Here is a 16487-nt window from a genome sequence, read left to right on the forward strand (position 1 = left end):
CAGGCTTCGGCGTTCAGCCGACATTTTCTCACGACAGAACACTGGGTACGGGCAACGCCCGCCAAAGTCGTGAAATCGAAAAAGAGCGTCACGTGATTTTGCACAGCCCTCGGCGACACAAAAGGCGGAGATTTATCGTCTCGGGCTCGCAACAGAGTAGTCCACAATGTAGTATATTACTGGCCGAGATGGATACATCTTAGGGGTGCTAATAAGTATGCGTTGCAAGTTGTAAGATGAGAAACCACATGGTTGAGGTACAATGAGGCAAACAAGGTACTACACCTTGTATCCTCCTCATCCTCTTCATGCTTGAAGCCTCGGAAGCTGCTCTCTTCAGCGTCAGCTGTTCCCTGTGGTGTTGAGTATGGATTGAGCATTAGCAAAGATTGATATGTGTGGTATTTAGCCATTGCGTGAGCTTTCGAGAATTCCTCGGCAAAAATAGCTGCTGCCTTCTCGGAACGGCTAGATTCCTCCTTGGCTGCATGAGCCAGAGCACAGCTTAGCCTCCGGACATCCCTTTGTGCAGCAGCAAGAGCCATAGCTGGTCCAGAAAAATTTTCAGGGTAAAAATTCGCACAGTGCACATATACAGGACCGTGGGAACTAAGTTGTCAGGCTCGGAATAAGGTATTTCTTAACATTGTTGGGCAGCATCCCAGAAGTGCCAATAAATTCTGTTCGAGCACAGGAATATTCTTTCATATGTGGGCAATACATTTGGTATTGATAGATCTCAGGTAGGTATTTTATATAGCGGGATATAGTGCTGTAGAGTGGTGTTTTGGGAGCTACAGGACTGACAGCACAGAATAATCAAAATCGAGCTTGTGTTACCAAATATGTCTACTATTGCGAAGGTTTTATCTCTCATATTCAGTATCTCAATGTCGTGTTCCAAGTTCCTTCCCTTAGGACGAGGAACCGATAATTTGCCTTAGGGGAGGTGGCGTGGGATTTTAACACTGCCACCAGCTCTCGATTTCACGATTTTGGCGGGCGTTGCCCGTACCCAAGAACACCACTCTGATCACGGCAAATTCGATATGGATAGCGGGCACGCATGGAGGTAATAGTGTATGCTGTTTATCGTACGCAGTGATGCAACAAGTCATGGTCCTATGCGAGTGGAGGGCGCTTTAGGTGCAGCAGCCTTGGAGGAGCCTTCTGCCCACTGGTACTTCAAGCCCCCGCGAATCCTCTCCTCCCTTGGGCTAACCTGTTTGCCTATCGTGAATCCAGTCAGCGTTTGTGATCAATAGTCAAATAGGCAAGGGACGAGCGGTACATGAGAATAACGTTACAACATGAACGTACCTTTCCAAAACAACACGCCCCAAGCCTTCCCGTGCTTCCCCTGTAATTTTGTCCGACTCCTGGTGATTTGCCAGTAAGAGTCTTCAATTCCCTTCGTCCCCCATCTTGTCTGGTGTACGATCTTTCCAACACCGTCCGAGGGGTAACGAGAGATGACCTCGTAGAGGTTGCCCGGTCTGGTGGAGAGGGAAGGCGGAAGTTTCTGCGGCAGGAGCTTCTGCAGAGCCTTCGCAGCCTGATAGGCAACAGAGGATGACATGTAACCGCCGGAGTCACCAAGACACGGGCGAGCGAGTTCCGATGAACGCCAGAGACGTTGGCGGAGGGCAGTGGTGGTGCCAGGTGGTGGTGGCGGATTGTAGAGTTGCCGCGAAACCGCGCGACGTGCAGGTTACTCCCGGCCGCGATGTCGCTCAGGTTCATGCTCCATCGTTGCACCTCTCTAAGTGTCCTCAGACAGAGAGATATCGGAGCACAATGGAAACGACAAAAATCTACTACGCATCCTTCCCTGGCCAACACAGACTCCTACGGCATACCGCTCAAGCCGCTTTGGTCCGTCAACGATATGCTATCCTCATACCCCAAACCCTCTGTCGATGCTGCCACCCTTCGCAAACTTCACGACCTATCTGCTCTTATCTCCCCTGAAGAAGGGACAGATGCCCATGCAGCCCTCACACGCGATATGGAGGACCTAGTAAAACTTGTCGAGGCAGTCAAGTTAGTGGACCTCAAGGAGTCATCTGCATTAGACGGTAGAGAACAGACCAACTCTGTGCCTGATGGCCGTATCTGGCCCAAGGGGGAGGGTATGATTCTCAATGCCGAAGAATGGACTGGGACACCGGAACAGGAGGAATGTGGTACTGCGCTCCTGGGGCATGCGTCTCGTACGGCACAAGGTCTATATGCGGTGGACGCCGACAGGCATCGATGAGTGCGTTGCATGAGCTTGTGGGCCCCAGTCTCTGGAGTAGCTCACAAAGCACAGTTCCACGTACATGAATAATCGTGAGGCACGGTGGCTCGCACTTTTCGCGGCTCCAGCTACATGCGTGATGCAACACCCGACACCAATAGACACAGGTAGACACTCAATATTGTCAAATAGCCGAAAGGGCAGACTCGTCGGCCGGTCCTTCCGCACATTCCGAGGGTGCAGTTCGCGATGGTGAATTCGAACTTGAGGAGGCGATATAACCCTGAAGACACAGTCTACTTCAAGCGCTGCCACGGGGTCGATGAAGGAGGGACAGAGTTGCTGAGGGAGATCGTGCCGAATGCGTCTTTGAAGAGAGTTACTGATGTTATTCTTACCGATGTTCTAACGTAGATGATTAAATAGCTGCATAGCTGCATAGCTGCAGGTTACCCGCACACTACCTTAAACCGAAGGTGATAGCCTCAGGGTCTGTAGGAGGGCAAGCACGCGCTCGAATTTGCTCCTAACACCGTCACGCGTCCGGAGACGCTTTCGTTCCAGCGTGCAATCGATTAAAGCTGAACGGTACCTGGAGTTGCCAGTGCTCAGACTGTGCCCTCTCTGTCCTACAAGCGATGAAGGACGCGAATGCGGGCGATAGTCGTTGTGCGCTTCTGCCTAAACTGACTGACCTCGTCATTAGCGACAGTCCGAATGATAGACCTCAAATTCCGTGGTTTGGCCTCTGCCGTGCAGAGGTGGCAGCTCGCCAAGCAGATACTTCCCCTGCGACCGCACGGCTGCAGGTCATATCGTTCGTGGACTGCCATGGGATTGACGAAGGAGAAATTGATATGTTGAGGGAGATCGTGCCGAAGGTGATTGTCAAAGGAGGATGTTGTTCGTATCCTTGTCGATGTTCCAGCCTGAGCATCTAGTATCACGTAGTTGCATGTTAAGTATTTGCAAAACCGCAACATCCCTGTGAGTTACGATAACGGTCAATCTGCGGCATTGGGCATTAAGCTTCGTGAGTGCGCGCCGATGCAGAGTTCTCCACGGATATCCACGGATTGGTCATTCTGACCGTTTGATGGTTCTATTCACCAAGTCATCGCGGGTAAGCACGTGGCAACATCATACTGCCCATGCAAGCGCTCTTCTAACTTCAAGGTGCTTTTCGCTCTCCTCTACGACCTCCAGTGCATGTACTGGCGAACGTCGTGTCATCCTTATCGTCCCCAACACCGTAGTTCAACTGGCCATGGCACAGCATCACATCAAGACGATCATGAAGCAGGCTGATCCGCGTCGTAGCTTGCAACCCGAACGCCAAGACCTTCCGTCTGGTGCATATGTGAGATCTGGGCGCTCACGACGATGGCTGAGCGTGTCCCTACCACAACGAGATCAACCGGACGACCTGAGGTGTCGCGTGCGGCACCGGAGCTGCCGCATCCCGGCGTCGTGAAGCTGCTGCTGTCGCCGTTGTATTAACGCTCTTATCGACGTACAACTGCAAGTCGTTGCTTCTCGACCATCAATATGCTGGATGCGCATGGTGTTTTCCAACAAAGCTGTCCACCAAGCCGCTGCGGCTTGGGCTTGGCAACGAAGTTCGCGCTGACATGTTCTTCTTGCTTGCAACGCACATACGGCTCGATGACCTCGATGATCTTCGTCGTCGTATGCAAGCCACTTCGGACCTGTACTTGATGCGTCCGCGACGCGTGGTCGATGGCGATGCCACGCGTTTCTTCTTCAGATAAATACTGGGTTGCAGGACCATGAAAAAGCACCCCAGGTCGACAGTCCTAGGTGCCCTCGCAGCCTTCCGCGCATAGCTTGCCGCCAGCGTATCATAGCCATGTTCCGCTCTCTTGCGCTCGCTGCTTTCCTTGGCGCTTCCTATGTTCTTGGGAAGCCCGTAGATGCCGTCACCCCCAGGTCAGCCATACGTGCGATTACTCGAATGCTCAAGCTGGTTTATTAACATTCGCTCTCAGGGTGTGCGGTACCTACATCTCGGATGAACACTTGGCGAAAGCCGAGGAGCACTTCCAGGCGAACAAGATCGAGCCTGCTTCCAAGGTCGCCTCTGCCGCCGCCTCCGAGACCACGCTCAACATCTACTTCCATGTCATCTCGAAGAACTCGAGTGTGGAGGGCGGCAATGTCCCGTGAGTAGTGATTTCAATGCGCGCAACTTGCAAACGCTGAATGTCCGACATCATGCAGTCACTCCCAGCTGGTAGATCAGGTCAAGGTGATGAACGAGGACTACGCGGGCAGCGGCATCAAATGGAAGCTCGCGAACACGACGCGAACTAAGCACAAGTCCTGGTTCTCCGAGGTCGGGCCCGACAGCTCGCTCCAGACTGCGATGAAAAAGAAGCTGCGCCAGGGCGGCAAGGCGGATCTGAACGTGTACACCGTCGGTTTCGAGAGCGGCAGCGGCGCCGGTCTTCTCGGCTACTCGACCTTCCCGTCATCGTATGACAGCAATCCCCAGGACGATGGCGTCGTCATGCTCTTCTCGTCCGTGCCTGGTGGTTCGACCGAAAACTACAACCTCGGCCGCACGCTTACGCACGAGGCTGGACACTGGGTCGGGCTGTACCACACCTTCCAGGGCGGATGCTCCGGCTCTGGCGATCATGTTTCCGACACGCCCGCTGAGGCCTCGGCTGCCTCTGGATGCCCGAGCAGCCGGGACACTTGCTCATCTTCCGGTGCTGACCCTATCCGTGCGTATTCTATTTCTGTCCGACCACACTCGTGCAGCATGTGTCTGATGCGTGTGTCTGAATAGATAACTACATGGACTACACCTACGACTCCTGCATGAACCAATTCACAGACGGTGAGTGCGCCTTTGGTCCGCTCAGGGTAATCTTGCTTACGCGGGTGCGCTATGTAGGCCAGATCAAGCGCCTCAAATCCCAGATGGCCACTTATCGCGATGTTTCTCTGTGATTCCCGCAGTATGCCTGGGATCCGGATGCCTTCATTCGTTCAGATCTAGATACCCTGTAGAAAAGTCGATAGCACTAAAACAACGGAAACTTGCACACACTAACGTTGAGTTTACAACGTTGGCAGCCTACGGCAGTGGGCCGACGCTACTTGCGATGCGAATTGCGGCGCCGTGACCAAGGGTAAACGAGAGCGTCGAAACGGAGACGGAACGAGATTTGAATTTGAGGTGGCGGTAGACACCGTCAGGATCGGATGCGGGGCCCCCACGCCGGCCAGGCACCGGAGGCATCCCTCCGAGTCCCTCAGGCTCCATCCTGTCTGGGTCACCGTGATGAGAATTCCCCATTCCACTCCTCCCGCTCTCTCCTATTCACCCCGAGCTCTGAGATAGATGTCGGCGAGACTGACCTGGGCGGCCTGCCTGACCCTCGCAGTCTACGCGGTATTCGTCGAGGGACGTCAGCAACCCACCATACCGAGACCTGCTGACCCCTTTGCGGATCCGAAACACGACCCATACAACCCTCTGCGGTACATCGCGTCAAATGTTTTAACCGCTATCGCATTCAGTGAGTGCGCGAAGCATATGTTTCTCTTCCTTTCGCGACGAGTTTCAAGATTCGCGAGAAGCCCCTCCTTACTCCCGACCGCTGGCCATTTGCCCAGAAATGGTGCTTCTCGCACTTGTTATGTTTAAGATGATCCTGAGATTCGATATCTCACATCCTACCCTTTGCTTAGGCTTGATCGTGCTATGTGCGCTCATCCAGACATATTGGATGCGACGATGGGGTGCGCGATGGATGTCGGCGATGGTCATTGGCGAATATTGTGAGTACGGACCGCTGCCTCTTCTGATATGGGAAATTGGGAATAACATATACGTCTTCCAGGCTTTGCTGTTGGTCTTGCCTGCCGCTTTGGTCTCCACGAGCATCCGGAGAGTAAAGGGATCTACATAGCGGAATATCTATTCGTGGTGCTCTCGGTAAGCCCATTTCTGAGTTAGACTGCCCCTCTCCATCTCACACGATGGGTCAAATAGCCATGTGCCTTCATTGCAGCCGATTACGTGCTGCTTGGCCGTATCGCCCGGCATCTCAATGCGAACCAGTACCTGGCCGTCCCTCCACGGCGCATAACGCTCATCTTCGTCTGCTCCGACGTGACCACCTTCCTCATTCAGGCGGCCGGAGGATCGCTCGCCATATCCGCGAACCACCCAGAGCTCCAGAAGGCGGGGTCACACATAGTCCTAGTCGGGTTGGCGCTGCAACTCGCATCTTTTGCCTTCTTCACCTGCGTCCATCTCCTCTTCCTCTACCGCGTTCACAAGCACGACCCAGAAGTCTGGATTAGAGACGCTGGCCGGAAATGGTACCACGACTGGCGTACGCTCGCGGCTGCCCTCAGCCTGAGCTGCGTTGGCATCCTTATCCGGTCCACCTACCGAACGATCGAGCTCTCGCAGGGCTTCGACGGCAAACTCTCTACGACCGAATCATACTTCTACGGCTTGGACACGCTCCCGCTAGCCGTCGCCGTCTTCGTTTATATCCCATTCTGGCCGGGTCGGTTCATTCCACCTCTGCCGAAGACGGTTGGCAACTCGGAAGAGAAGGATTTGGAAGCGGCGAAGACAAGCACAGGCACAGTTGTGCCAGAAGGCGCCATTCCGGAGAAGACTGCGCGCACCTCGGGCGTGGAAGAGCCTTCGCTCACGCCTGCCTGATTTCATGCAATCCGTTTACTCATCTCACCTCGGCTCTTGTAGATATTTGTTGTTTCGCTGTTCTCATGATACCCGCTCAAGATAGGGTGAATCTCAATCCGGTTTCATATCTGGACATTCCAGACTTCCATTCGTTATTATATACGCGTACGGCGGGTATCAGCCTTGCGCATAGAGACAAGGGTCGACACAAATACATTACATGGATCACGGACTCGGCGGGCCAAGCAAAGCGTACAAATATCTCATAAATCGCCACAGAATGCCCGAAGTCGGGTTTACCAGGATTTGATCGCCTAATAAGGACTGTTCACGATGCCAGAGCGGCTGATTCGAGGGCCAGGGGCAAGCGAGGCACGAGTGGGACGCTTCAAGTTCTTCCTGTTGATGTTCAGAACGTTGTTCTGTAGGGCAACAATCTGTGGTGGCGATATGTGAGCAAATAGGTAGCTTTCTTGAATTCGGGTGTCCACGCACAATCTCTTTGTCGTCGCCGAATCTGAAGCTGTCCTGGACGACCAGATCTTCATACTTCTTGATTTCGTACTTGTCAAGCTGGCCCTTCTTGACCTTGTTGAAGTCCCAGGCAACGATATATTGACCAGTGGAAGTGACGATGGCGTTCTCTGTCTGACCCTCGCCCACGTTGAACCTGTAATTTTCGATCAGCCCGTGTAGAAGGACGGTCCGGGAGGGGTATGCATACCGCGCTGAAGTGAAGGAAACTTCATTGCCCATGTAGGCAACGTGCTCCGGACGTAGCTGCAGGCGCCTTGGGATCGGCTTCGCGGTGGCGGGGAAACTCCTGTCGAAGCCTAGCTGACCTGCATATCTTCCCTCGCCAATCAATGTATCGATCAAGAGGAGATACGTCTTAGTGGTGGCCACGATCCATCGTCCATCTGCGGTCACGTCAATACCCAGGATCGGATCACCCAAGGGCGGCAGAGCCGTCTTCGCGTTCTTCCCGATAGTGTCGAACAAACGGATGTCACCTTTCTCGGAAGCGACGGCGAGTTTTCCAGAAGCGGTCGTAGTGACGCCAGAGAACTTGTTCTTGCCGGCATATTGTTTGTACTGGGAGTCAACCATCTTATTGCCCGATACACGGGGGTCGATGCGGAAGAGTGCGTTCCCGGAGGCACCGACGAGCGTTTGCTCAGTCGTCATCTGGGCGAACTTGTTGTCGGGCGCCATGTGGTCCACCGTGATATCATCGTGTACTTTCCACTCTTCGACGATCTTGCCGCGCTCGATGTCCATGCTATACAGCGCATGGGGCTCCAGCGGATTCATGATGACCATCGTCGTATCTTGGTCGTGCAGCATCATCTTGAAACAGTCTCAATTTCTGCCTCCATGTTCGCTTGCGATACAGGGAGACGCACCCTCTTTGGATCGAACTCTTTCCCCTTCGGCGTAGCGAGCTTGTTGAGCGTGCTCTGGTACTTGACATGGCCGTCTTCATCATAACGGAAGACACCAATCTTCCCACCTCGAGAGACATAAGAGCGATCTCCTTTGTATCCCACAGTGAGTTGGGAGTTGCGTTCGCCTTTAGGGAGCTTTGGCGCGTCTGCGTCTTCCTCTTCCTCCTCTTCTTCCTCGTCGCTCGCTTCTGCGAAATACAGAGGTAAGGGCGTGTCATCGATTAAGGATACGATATATATTCACCTAGATCAGGGTCGAGTTCGTTAGCGACGTCTTCCTCTTCATCCTCGTCATCCTCCGGGTCCGCCATGATTACGTCTTCGTCAAGGTTCGCACGTTTCACGTACTGCTGCTCATCCTCCTTGATCTTGCCCCAGGGCACCTGATTCAACGTCTCCCATTTCGCCTTGGTGAATGCGTCCATGAAGTTCTCAAAACTGCCCTCCCCTTCAAATCTCAGACACCAGCTGCTGCTAGCGCCACCTCTTTCGGAGAGATGACACCACGTGAACGATAACATCTTGGCAGAGTAACGTTCGCTCATGTCAGTGGTGATAGCGTGCATGAGCACGTCCCCATCCGCGCTGGTGGCGACTAAATAGTAGGCGAAAGGCGCCTCAGGCTTGGACACGATGCGCACGGTGACGTCGGCATATTTCGAGTATTGTTCGTTATCGGGTTCCCAAAGCCAAAGCTCAGCGGATTCGTCGACAAGAGTGGGCAGTGCGTCGGCCGCAGATTCAACCTTTGGGCGGGTTGCAGGCGGGGCAACGGGAGGTGCGGGGCCAGCGGAGGTTGCCGCCGCCGCCGATCCTGACGCAGACCTCGCTTTCGCGGCGACCCGTTTCTTCGCTGGTGGTCTATGCAAGCACGGTAAATGGGGACGCCGCTGATACCGAACAAGAATAGAACTTACTGCCAGGTGAACTCTTGCAGATCAGCATCGGTCGTGTTGTCGGCGCTCGTTTGGTATTTACGCTCGTACATCGCCCTGTACATACACGTCTCGAAGAACGCAACGGTGGGTTCGTTCGTACCCGTGGCGACGAACTCGTATGTTTCGTCTATATCGCCTTCGAGGTCTCGCCAGATGAGCGTTGGTTCGCCTTCCGGTGTCTTGCCTGTGCGGAAGCATAGTTCTTCGCCGATCAGGAAGGTTCGTTCCTCATCGGCTGCAGGTGCGCAAGAAGCTTTCGTTAGCGGTGATAAAGGCATGTATATAGATCATCGCGCACTTTCGTCTTCGTCTTCAAGCAGTTCCTGGTCCCCTTCTTCGTACACCCTCGTGATCACGAGCGAGAAAGCGTGCGGATGTTGTGGCACGCGTCGAACAGTGGCCATAGCATCGTTATAGCTGGTCGTTCATATATGCTTCATGAGACGTCCCAGCAGAGATCAATTGAAACGTACATGCACTCCCTGGAACTACGAATGTTCTCCGGTCGTACGAGATAGAGCTGTCCAGTGGAGATCTTGACAACCTCCGCAGCGTTTGGGTCGTCTACCAACCGCTTCGAGATAAAGACGTATAGACGGTCAATTATCCGCGCACTCACGCCAGACCTTCCCCATAACTGAGAACACGTAGTATCAATATGTAGAGCACGCAAAGATGTTAGGAGGTACACACGGGTTCTGAATATGTTCATGGTGGGCGATGATGGCTTGCAGACAAAGGGGTTGGTGCAGAAGACGGTCGACGCGTTTAGCAGGTCTTGTCGCGCAAGGCACGCTTTTGCTTCTTTGGCGCTCATCTTGTGTTGAAAACCCGATATACATGTCTTCGCCAACGCGATTCACGTCTTCTCCTGATCCGGACCAAGGCATGGATCACTACAGGATTCAAAGCTTCACGAGAACTGACTCGACTCAACAAACAGGTGCGTCCTCGCCCTTGACCGACGCGAACCTCCGCAACCGTCATCATGCAAACCGCAATGTTTCCGCAGAAGTATGTCTTGGTTGAGGAAACTGAGCGTATGTAGTGCAAACACTAAACCTCGGACTTGCTAGCCTTCGTCTCCGGCGGGGTCAGTCTCTGAGGGCACCATGTTCACTAACGGATCCTTCGCTACACCCAACCGCAATGCCAACGCGTCCGCCTTCGCTCCTATTCCAAGAAAGACCATAATACGCATTGACCACACTATGGTGACTTGCTTCGATCCTGCGGACAAAGAATTATACGGCTTGTGGGCACCAGGCGCATAAGGACCTCCGTGTTCGGTTCTTTGTAACTGGGCAGCAGCATATAGGGACGATCCAAAGTTCTATTTGTTAAGGATGCTCAGAGATATGCTATTCATTTGATATCCTATGACTAATACAGTTAATGATTACTATGGCGCACTGTGAAGAAGGCTGTGATGGGAGGTATCGCTGGTCGGTAGTGGAGTAAGGTCAGGAAGTGGTGGAGATTCGTTACGCCAAGCCCCAAGGGCCCCGGATTCGTCGCGCAAGTTGGATGTCTCGTTGCATGATGGTGACACGTTTCGCATGGATAGCACATAGATTCCTATGGAGGGATTAATGGACGTAGGGGACAGCATAACAGGATGCACGTACGCGTCCTCGAATAGATGCACAAGGTATGCCTCTGTGGCTTCTTGGAGAGCCATGATCGCGGAACTCTGCCACCGAAGGCCCGCGTCGCCATACATGTTCATGTCGGTCATCATGTCTAATGCTATTTCGCGTACCTGGAGCGGCAACGCGCGTTCATAAGGAGATTCCTTGAGAGGAGGACGGGATAGGAGCTCACGACGCGTGAAAACGGAAGTTTGCGTATGAGCAAGTCCGTGCTCCGCTGGTACTTGCGGATTTCGCGCAGAGCAACAGTTCCCGGTCGGAATCGCTTCTTCCGCCTTTCACCGCCGTCGCCACCGCCTGATAGGTGAGATTAGATCCGAGGTGAGATTAGATCCGAGCCCGTCTTTGATGTATGGTAAGAACGACGTGCCGGCGGTACTCGCTTGCATTGCCCTAGGGGGTCGCCCGCCAGTACTCTTCCTTGCGGACTGGTTCGACTTGGTGCGTTTCGGGGGAGGAGATGTACTGGCTTCGCTAGAAGATTCGATAGGCATCCTCCTTTTCTGAGCTGTCTGCGCCATGATCTTCCTATGGCTGGTGTCTTGTACGAATGCGTTCTTGGTGCACCGATTCACGCGTTCAAGAAGAAAGGCGGAGTTGTTCCGAGTGGAGCCAATTAATCTCGCTGTAGGTATCGCTATGAGAGTAGAAAGGAATGAAAAGCAGGAAATGCAGCAGGCGGCCTCCTAAGCAATCCGGGAGGAGAGTCGGGATTTCGCGAGGTTGAACAACGGTCATGTGATCGCTCTTCTACACCAAGAATTCGATTGTCCAGAACATAACGCTCGGCCTTGCCGCTTGACTCAACCCGGAACCAAATGCTTACCACCATGACGGCCCATACAAATGGGCACAGTGCTGGTCCATTTATCAGGATTCGATCGACCGGGATCTTTCTGACATTATCGGCTATCGTGCAAGATTAGGACGTTTGTCTGACCGTGACCTCTTGGGACTTCTGGAATTGACACGCTCCCAACCTCGTTGACGTTCGCACGAGAAAAGTGTTATCTCGGAATTACATACTGCGCCTCCAGTCTCCTCTTGGTATACCCTGTCGATGACTGTCGATGACAGTAGACTGTCTGCAGCCAATCACTTGGCTTCACTGCTTTCGGTGAATTTGACGTGAATGTGAGAGCGCTCTCGAACTCGTACTCGTGACCGATGGACCTGTGGGATGATAAACCTGGTCGAAACTCTGTGAACTGTATATGGTCGATCTATCGCAGCAAGAGCGTTGTCAAGAGCACCGAAGTGGAGGATGGATTTAACTCGCCACGACGTAGCCGAATCGCAATCCGAACCAGATGGCTGGTCAGCTTGTTGCAAGGCAATGAAGGCGTACGACGAAGATATGATTGCTCGGTGGAAGGACGAAATAGACACTTTGCTCGTTTTCGTGAGTTTTAATCAAATCACCTCCTGCGCTCTAATCGTACCCGCCCAGGCTGGTCTTCTTTCCGGAGTCCTCACCGCATTTCTGATTGAGTCATACAAACTACTGTCCGTCGACTTCGCCCAGTTATCGACAGAGTTGTTGATCCATATCCTGGCAAAATTGGACCAGTCTGCTGTCAACGTCACGACGGAACCAATGCTGGCCAACTTCGCCGCGTATACTCCGAGTACATCATCCGTCCGTGTCAACATATTGTGGTTCTCTGGACTGGTGTTCACTCTGCTTGCATCGCTCTTAGCTATCGCCGTCAAGCAGTGGCTGAGGGAATACCTTGTATGGGTCTCGTTGCCACCGTCACGGGATACTGTGCGCCTCCGTCAATTTTGCTTCGATGGTTTAGGTAATTGGCACATGGAGGATATCGTCGCGCTTCTCCCGGTGTTGCTGCAAATCTCCGTCATACTGTTTCTATGCGGTATGGTCGATCTTCTGTGGACACTGCATCGTGTCGTGGCAGGAGTTATTACCGCCTTCGTTGGTTCATTCCTTTTTGTGGCACTTACTAGTGCCATCCTCCCCATGGTTGTGGCTGGGTGCCCATACAAGTCCCCTTTGGCTTGGATCTTGCTCAAGACGAAGTTGGCTGTGCTCTGGCCCCTGGTCAGGCTACTTAGGATGGGGTCGTATGTCCTGGAGGCCGTTCGGTACGGCAGGGAACAGGCGTCCGAGTTGTGGTATACGTCCCGGTGGACTGATTGGATGTCTGATCACTCGCGTTCCCTCGGAACTTGGCTAGATCATGACATGGACGTCATCCGCAGATTGCGATATCAATTATTAGGAAACCACTACGACATCCGGGCTTTCGTTTGGGCGCACCGTACCAAGTTCGACGATGACCTTCATGATTCCGTCATGCCCTGCTTGAATGCGCTGATAGCGGAAGCCGAGGAGGAGCCATCAACCAAACCCGCGCTTCCTGCCTTCCCAGTGTGCATGTCAATCACCGACTCAGTATTGGACATCGCTAGTCACAGCCTCGGTTATTATGACTCGCCGTCATTGTGTGCCGACCTCAACTTGGATTCACACATGCTGCATACAAAGCTATCGCTGCGTCAATTGAAACCTTGGGTCAAACGCAGGTATCTGCGTATGCTGCTCGACGCCTTAATACACTCGACTTCGCAGTCGGTAGCTAGTCCAGCGTCAGGTCCTCGCCAAACATCCGCAGTCGAGATTCTGCTCCTCCTTAGAAGACTTTTTGGGTCCCCAGACGTCTCTGAAAACGAAGATTTCGCTGCAGAATACGCTCGTCAACTAGTTGCCATCACCGAAACCCTGCACTCGGTGGGGTCGACCCATATTTCTATCGGAGCACGTACCCAGGTCCTCGCGGCTCAGGCATTATATGAGCTGCTTCGTTTTGTGAATCTGCAGCGGCCCGCACCACCTTGTGATCCTGGATTTTCTGATGATGGTCTGTATCACATTGGTATCGGTTTCTGATGTCAACCGGCTCACTATTTCGCAGAGGTGTTCAGTCTTCTCGCCAATGCTAGGCTTGTTGAAAAAGTCGCTCGAATCAATCTATACAGAGAGAGAACGGATCGTCAGTTCTTCATATATTCAGCTGCGGCTGCATTGGAGGCGTTGGCATCTGGTCCCGAAATCGATGACGCCCGCAGGCGCGAGGTAGAGGATCTACTGTATGCTATGCATGACTTCCTCGACAGTTGTTATCGGAACGGGCTCGAAAACTTAACCGAAGGACCAACGTTCCCGTGGTATAGGCAGCTGCGGTCCCTCATAGCCAGGAACGACATTGGTCCCGGAACCAAAAAAGCGACGAAAGATATTACGGAGGTTCTTGATGCCAGCAGAAGGCGCTATTTGATCGCTCCAAAGGCACACGACCGCGACGACGATAAACTCGAGGTATGGCTACATTGCATGACGACCGAAGTTTGTCATCGCTTACGAAATGACGCAGATCCGCTGCGCCGCTTGCCAACTCGAGGCGACAAGATGATATTGTACACCGAGTGCTCATGGCTCCCAACTTCCTCCCGTGCCTGTGGGGGACCTCGCACGCTTTTCGTCTGCCTGCACAATGATCGTGTTTTCGTATATTGAGGAAAGAGCCTGACTTGCGGTGTTATTGAACTTCAGGGTAGATCCTTCGGAAGGGGATTGAGTCCGATCCCGTCTCAATATGACATGCAGGATATCCTGGGCAAGAAGTGAGTGAGGGTCACGCCGTAATCCGTTCTTATAGCGCACCCTTTGTGTCCCAAAGACCAGGACGAGGAACGTCCCCACTAATCCCAGTCAGTCATGGCACACATACGGACGGGTTGACGGGCTTACTTGTACACATCACCAAATCAGGCACAGCACTCATAGGAGTGGTGAATCCGATCAGAATAAGCCTGCTAACGATGAGTTCACGAAGATATAAAAGTAACGGATTCTCACAGTAGAGCCATCACCATGAGCCCGGTAAATGCAATGATCCTAAGGCTAGTATCCGCCATGAGAAGATTTTTGATGCCTGCTTTCCGAAGCGCCCTCCGTTGCTGGTACAGGTAGAAGATGATCCAGGCTTCATATGTGGACAATGAATTTCGGGTTACAATAGCGACAGATCACGATTACCTTCCATCAGCAGCGTGCCGCAGGTTAAGATACCAGCGAAAGTGGCAGCAACAGTGGTCCTGTGGGTAGAGCAGAGTTTTGGCATCACCAAGGCCCGATCTCCAACGATCAACTCACGCGGTCTTTCCGGTGTACTGGCAATATGGCAGAAAGCTGTTGCGGACTACGAACTCCAGTTTATGTCCGCCAACCTAATAACACGCATCAATATATGCACGGGCTCTGTAGAGCATAGTCTTACCACGATCGTCGAGACGGCGAAGATGACAAACAGGGCATAGGGCAGAATGAGAAGCTACATTAGGATCATAGTGAGCGTCCAGCGCAGAAGAGACACATAAGCCACGCACTCCAATAACGTTTGCTCCATTCGTGTGCGCTCGATGCCCGCGAATTGCCCCCCTGACCGAAATGAATACCTATGATAAACTGTCTTCAGTGATACTCTTGAATATGAGGAGGTCAATCAAACCTGATATGCCAGAGCGAACGAGGCTGCAGCGGTCCTGCATAGCGAGAGTTCAGGAACTAGTATCACATGTGATAGCATGCACGAACATGGATGCTTCGCCATTCCCTAAACCTGCTTGAAAGAGACAGACATTCACAGAAGGTTGTGGACCGGTCGCCCTCCAGTGTCCCGTGTAAAGCCTGCGGGAGGAAGGAATCAGAAGCTATCCTGCCCAAGACGACGATGAGCGCTCACAAGATACTGTTAGATAGGCCTGCAAGGATTTCCGTGATGATTAGGTTTAGGAATAGCGGGTGTCGTGTAACTGTGCCGGAAAGCAGGCATATGGCAGCTAGGAGAGGCAAGCCAAAGTGTGACGGCCACACCCACATCACAAGCCAGGCAATTGCTCGCGAATCATCCTGGGCCATGATGGAATGCCAAATGTGAGACGTGGACCAGAGAAGAATCTATGCCGTGCCAGCGGAAGCAGGATGGTCCAGCCTATACTCGTCCGGCGAGGAGAAAGTCGAACAAGCAGCGCTGGGTAGGTGGAGGTATGAAGGAACCCGAGCACTACACTCTCTTCCTTGGTTGCCAGACCACATGCAAGCCGGCGACCAAGATCCATCAAACCCGCTGTTCTTTGCTCATGACGTATATACCGTATCAGAAAACGGTCAAGCAAGTGTATGGGCCTTTGATAGAACCCCCGACAGATCGTTGCATGTGAGGCTGCGAGGGCACTGCTTCGTGGAGAGCGACCGGCTGATGGCGAGAGCCTGAGATACTGCTTGTATATCCGCTTCTGTCGATCCCTTTCTGGCCAGTGAACGCGCGGAGGTACACAGGCGTCAACTTCCATGATCTCAACTACTAAGCCACAGCACCGCTGTGTTTGATATTTGGCAGACTCAAGAACCTATCTGCGTCTCTTGTGGGCTATACACTGAAGGCGGTCCCCAGATCATCATTGTAATCGTTCTGTTCTTACAAGATA

At 52.9% G+C, this 16487-nt stretch overlaps 8 protein-coding genes across 8 annotated transcripts; 4 read left to right on the top strand and 4 right to left on the bottom strand.

Annotated features, from left to right (window-relative positions):
* Window positions 1-1114: 1114 nt before the first annotated feature.
* PUNSTDRAFT_65413 (uncharacterized protein) lies at window positions 1115-1579 on the bottom strand (the record flags this gene model as incomplete). The annotated part of the gene is made up of 2 exons (XM_007381916.1): window positions 1115-1230; window positions 1321-1579. The coding sequence occupies 2 exons, from the start codon at window positions 1577-1579 to the stop codon at window positions 1115-1117; spliced, it is 375 nt and encodes a 124-aa protein (XP_007381978.1).
* Window positions 1580-1866: 287 nt separating this feature from the next.
* PUNSTDRAFT_51100 (uncharacterized protein) lies at window positions 1867-2696 on the top strand. The gene is made up of 2 exons (XM_007381917.1): window positions 1867-2260; window positions 2315-2696. Exon 1 carries the CDS (start codon window positions 1889-1891, stop codon window positions 2258-2260), a length of 372 nt encoding a protein of 123 aa, XP_007381979.1. The 5' UTR covers window positions 1867-1888; the 3' UTR covers window positions 2315-2696.
* A 1362-nt stretch (window positions 2697-4058) lies between these two features.
* On the top strand, window positions 4059-5314 carry PUNSTDRAFT_119437 (metalloprotease). Its single transcript, XM_007381918.1, has 5 exons — window positions 4059-4192; window positions 4252-4425; window positions 4484-4992; window positions 5058-5108; window positions 5166-5314. Exons 1-5 carry the CDS (start codon window positions 4113-4115, stop codon window positions 5219-5221), a joined length of 870 nt encoding a protein of 289 aa, XP_007381980.1. The 5' UTR covers window positions 4059-4112; the 3' UTR covers window positions 5222-5314.
* Window positions 5315-5615: 301 nt separating this feature from the next.
* Window positions 5616-6956, top strand: PUNSTDRAFT_65626 (RTA1-like protein; the record flags this gene model as incomplete). Its single annotated transcript, XM_007381919.1, has 4 exons — window positions 5616-5793; window positions 5966-6055; window positions 6118-6212; window positions 6270-6956. The coding sequence occupies 4 exons, from the start codon at window positions 5616-5618 to the stop codon at window positions 6954-6956; spliced, it is 1050 nt and encodes a 349-aa protein (XP_007381981.1).
* Window positions 6957-7252: 296 nt separating this feature from the next.
* On the bottom strand, window positions 7253-10036 carry PUNSTDRAFT_112321 (VID27 cytoplasmic protein; the record flags this gene model as incomplete). The annotated part of the gene is made up of 10 exons (XM_007381920.1): window positions 7253-7375; window positions 7434-7608; window positions 7663-8288; window positions 8345-8574; window positions 8631-9247; window positions 9304-9559; window positions 9623-9741; window positions 9798-9888; window positions 9944-9961; window positions 10018-10036. The coding sequence occupies 10 exons, from the start codon at window positions 10034-10036 to the stop codon at window positions 7253-7255; spliced, it is 2274 nt and encodes a 757-aa protein (XP_007381982.1).
* Window positions 10037-10808: 772 nt separating this feature from the next.
* PUNSTDRAFT_65693 (histone-fold-containing protein) lies at window positions 10809-11470 on the bottom strand (the record flags this gene model as incomplete). Its single annotated transcript, XM_007381921.1, has 4 exons — window positions 10809-10902; window positions 10953-11086; window positions 11149-11273; window positions 11356-11470. 4 exons carry the CDS (start codon window positions 11468-11470, stop codon window positions 10809-10811), a joined length of 468 nt encoding a protein of 155 aa, XP_007381983.1.
* A 770-nt stretch (window positions 11471-12240) lies between these two features.
* On the top strand, window positions 12241-13074 carry PUNSTDRAFT_63907 (uncharacterized protein; the record flags this gene model as incomplete). Its single annotated transcript, XM_007381922.1, has 2 exons — window positions 12241-12378; window positions 12427-13074. Coding segments are annotated over 2 exons (786 nt in total), but the record flags the coding sequence as incomplete, so codon positions are not given.
* A 1226-nt stretch (window positions 13075-14300) lies between these two features.
* Window positions 14301-16242, bottom strand: PUNSTDRAFT_142483 (uncharacterized protein). The gene is made up of 11 exons (XM_007381923.1): window positions 15743-16242; window positions 15595-15687; window positions 15509-15542; window positions 15387-15455; window positions 15278-15331; window positions 15154-15227; window positions 15037-15095; window positions 14857-14983; window positions 14749-14810; window positions 14662-14699; window positions 14301-14610 (listed from the first exon to the last, which is right to left on the bottom strand). The coding sequence occupies exons 1-11, from the start codon at window positions 15916-15918 to the stop codon at window positions 14428-14430; spliced, it is 969 nt and encodes a 322-aa protein (XP_007381985.1). The 5' UTR covers window positions 15919-16242; the 3' UTR covers window positions 14301-14427.
* Window positions 16243-16487: the final 245 nt, after the last annotated feature.

This window comes from Punctularia strigosozonata, assembly GCF_000264995.1.
Source record: "Punctularia strigosozonata HHB-11173 SS5 unplaced genomic scaffold PUNSTscaffold_4, whole genome shotgun sequence".
NCBI classification, from domain to species: Eukaryota; Fungi; Basidiomycota; class Agaricomycetes; order Corticiales; family Punctulariaceae; genus Punctularia; species Punctularia strigosozonata.

Bases quoted from the DNA above. Each gene is read 5' to 3' on its own strand.
- PUNSTDRAFT_142483 (XM_007381923.1), bottom strand. From the start codon at position 15,918: ATGGCCCAGGATGATTCGCGAGCAATTGCCTGGCTTGTGATGTGGGTG. The intron at 15,332-15,386 runs GTGCGTGGCTTA...ATCCTAATGTAG, and splicing joins ATGGAGCAAACGTTATTGGA to CTTCTCATTCTGCCCTATGC. The intron at 14,984-15,036 runs GTAATCGTGATC...CCACATATGAAG, and splicing joins CGGCACGCTGCTGATGGAAG to CCTGGATCATCTTCTACCTG.
- PUNSTDRAFT_119437 (XM_007381918.1), top strand. From the start codon at position 4,113: ATGTTCCGCTCTCTTGCGCTCGCTGCTTTCCTTGGCGCTTCCTATGTT. The intron at 4,426-4,483 runs GTGAGTAGTGAT...GACATCATGCAG, and splicing joins GTGGAGGGCGGCAATGTCCC to TCACTCCCAGCTGGTAGATC. The intron at 5,109-5,165 runs GTGAGTGCGCCT...TGCGCTATGTAG, and splicing joins CATGAACCAATTCACAGACG to GCCAGATCAAGCGCCTCAAA.
- PUNSTDRAFT_51100 (XM_007381917.1), top strand. From the start codon at position 1,889: ATGCTATCCTCATACCCCAAACCCTCTGTCGATGCTGCCACCCTTCGC.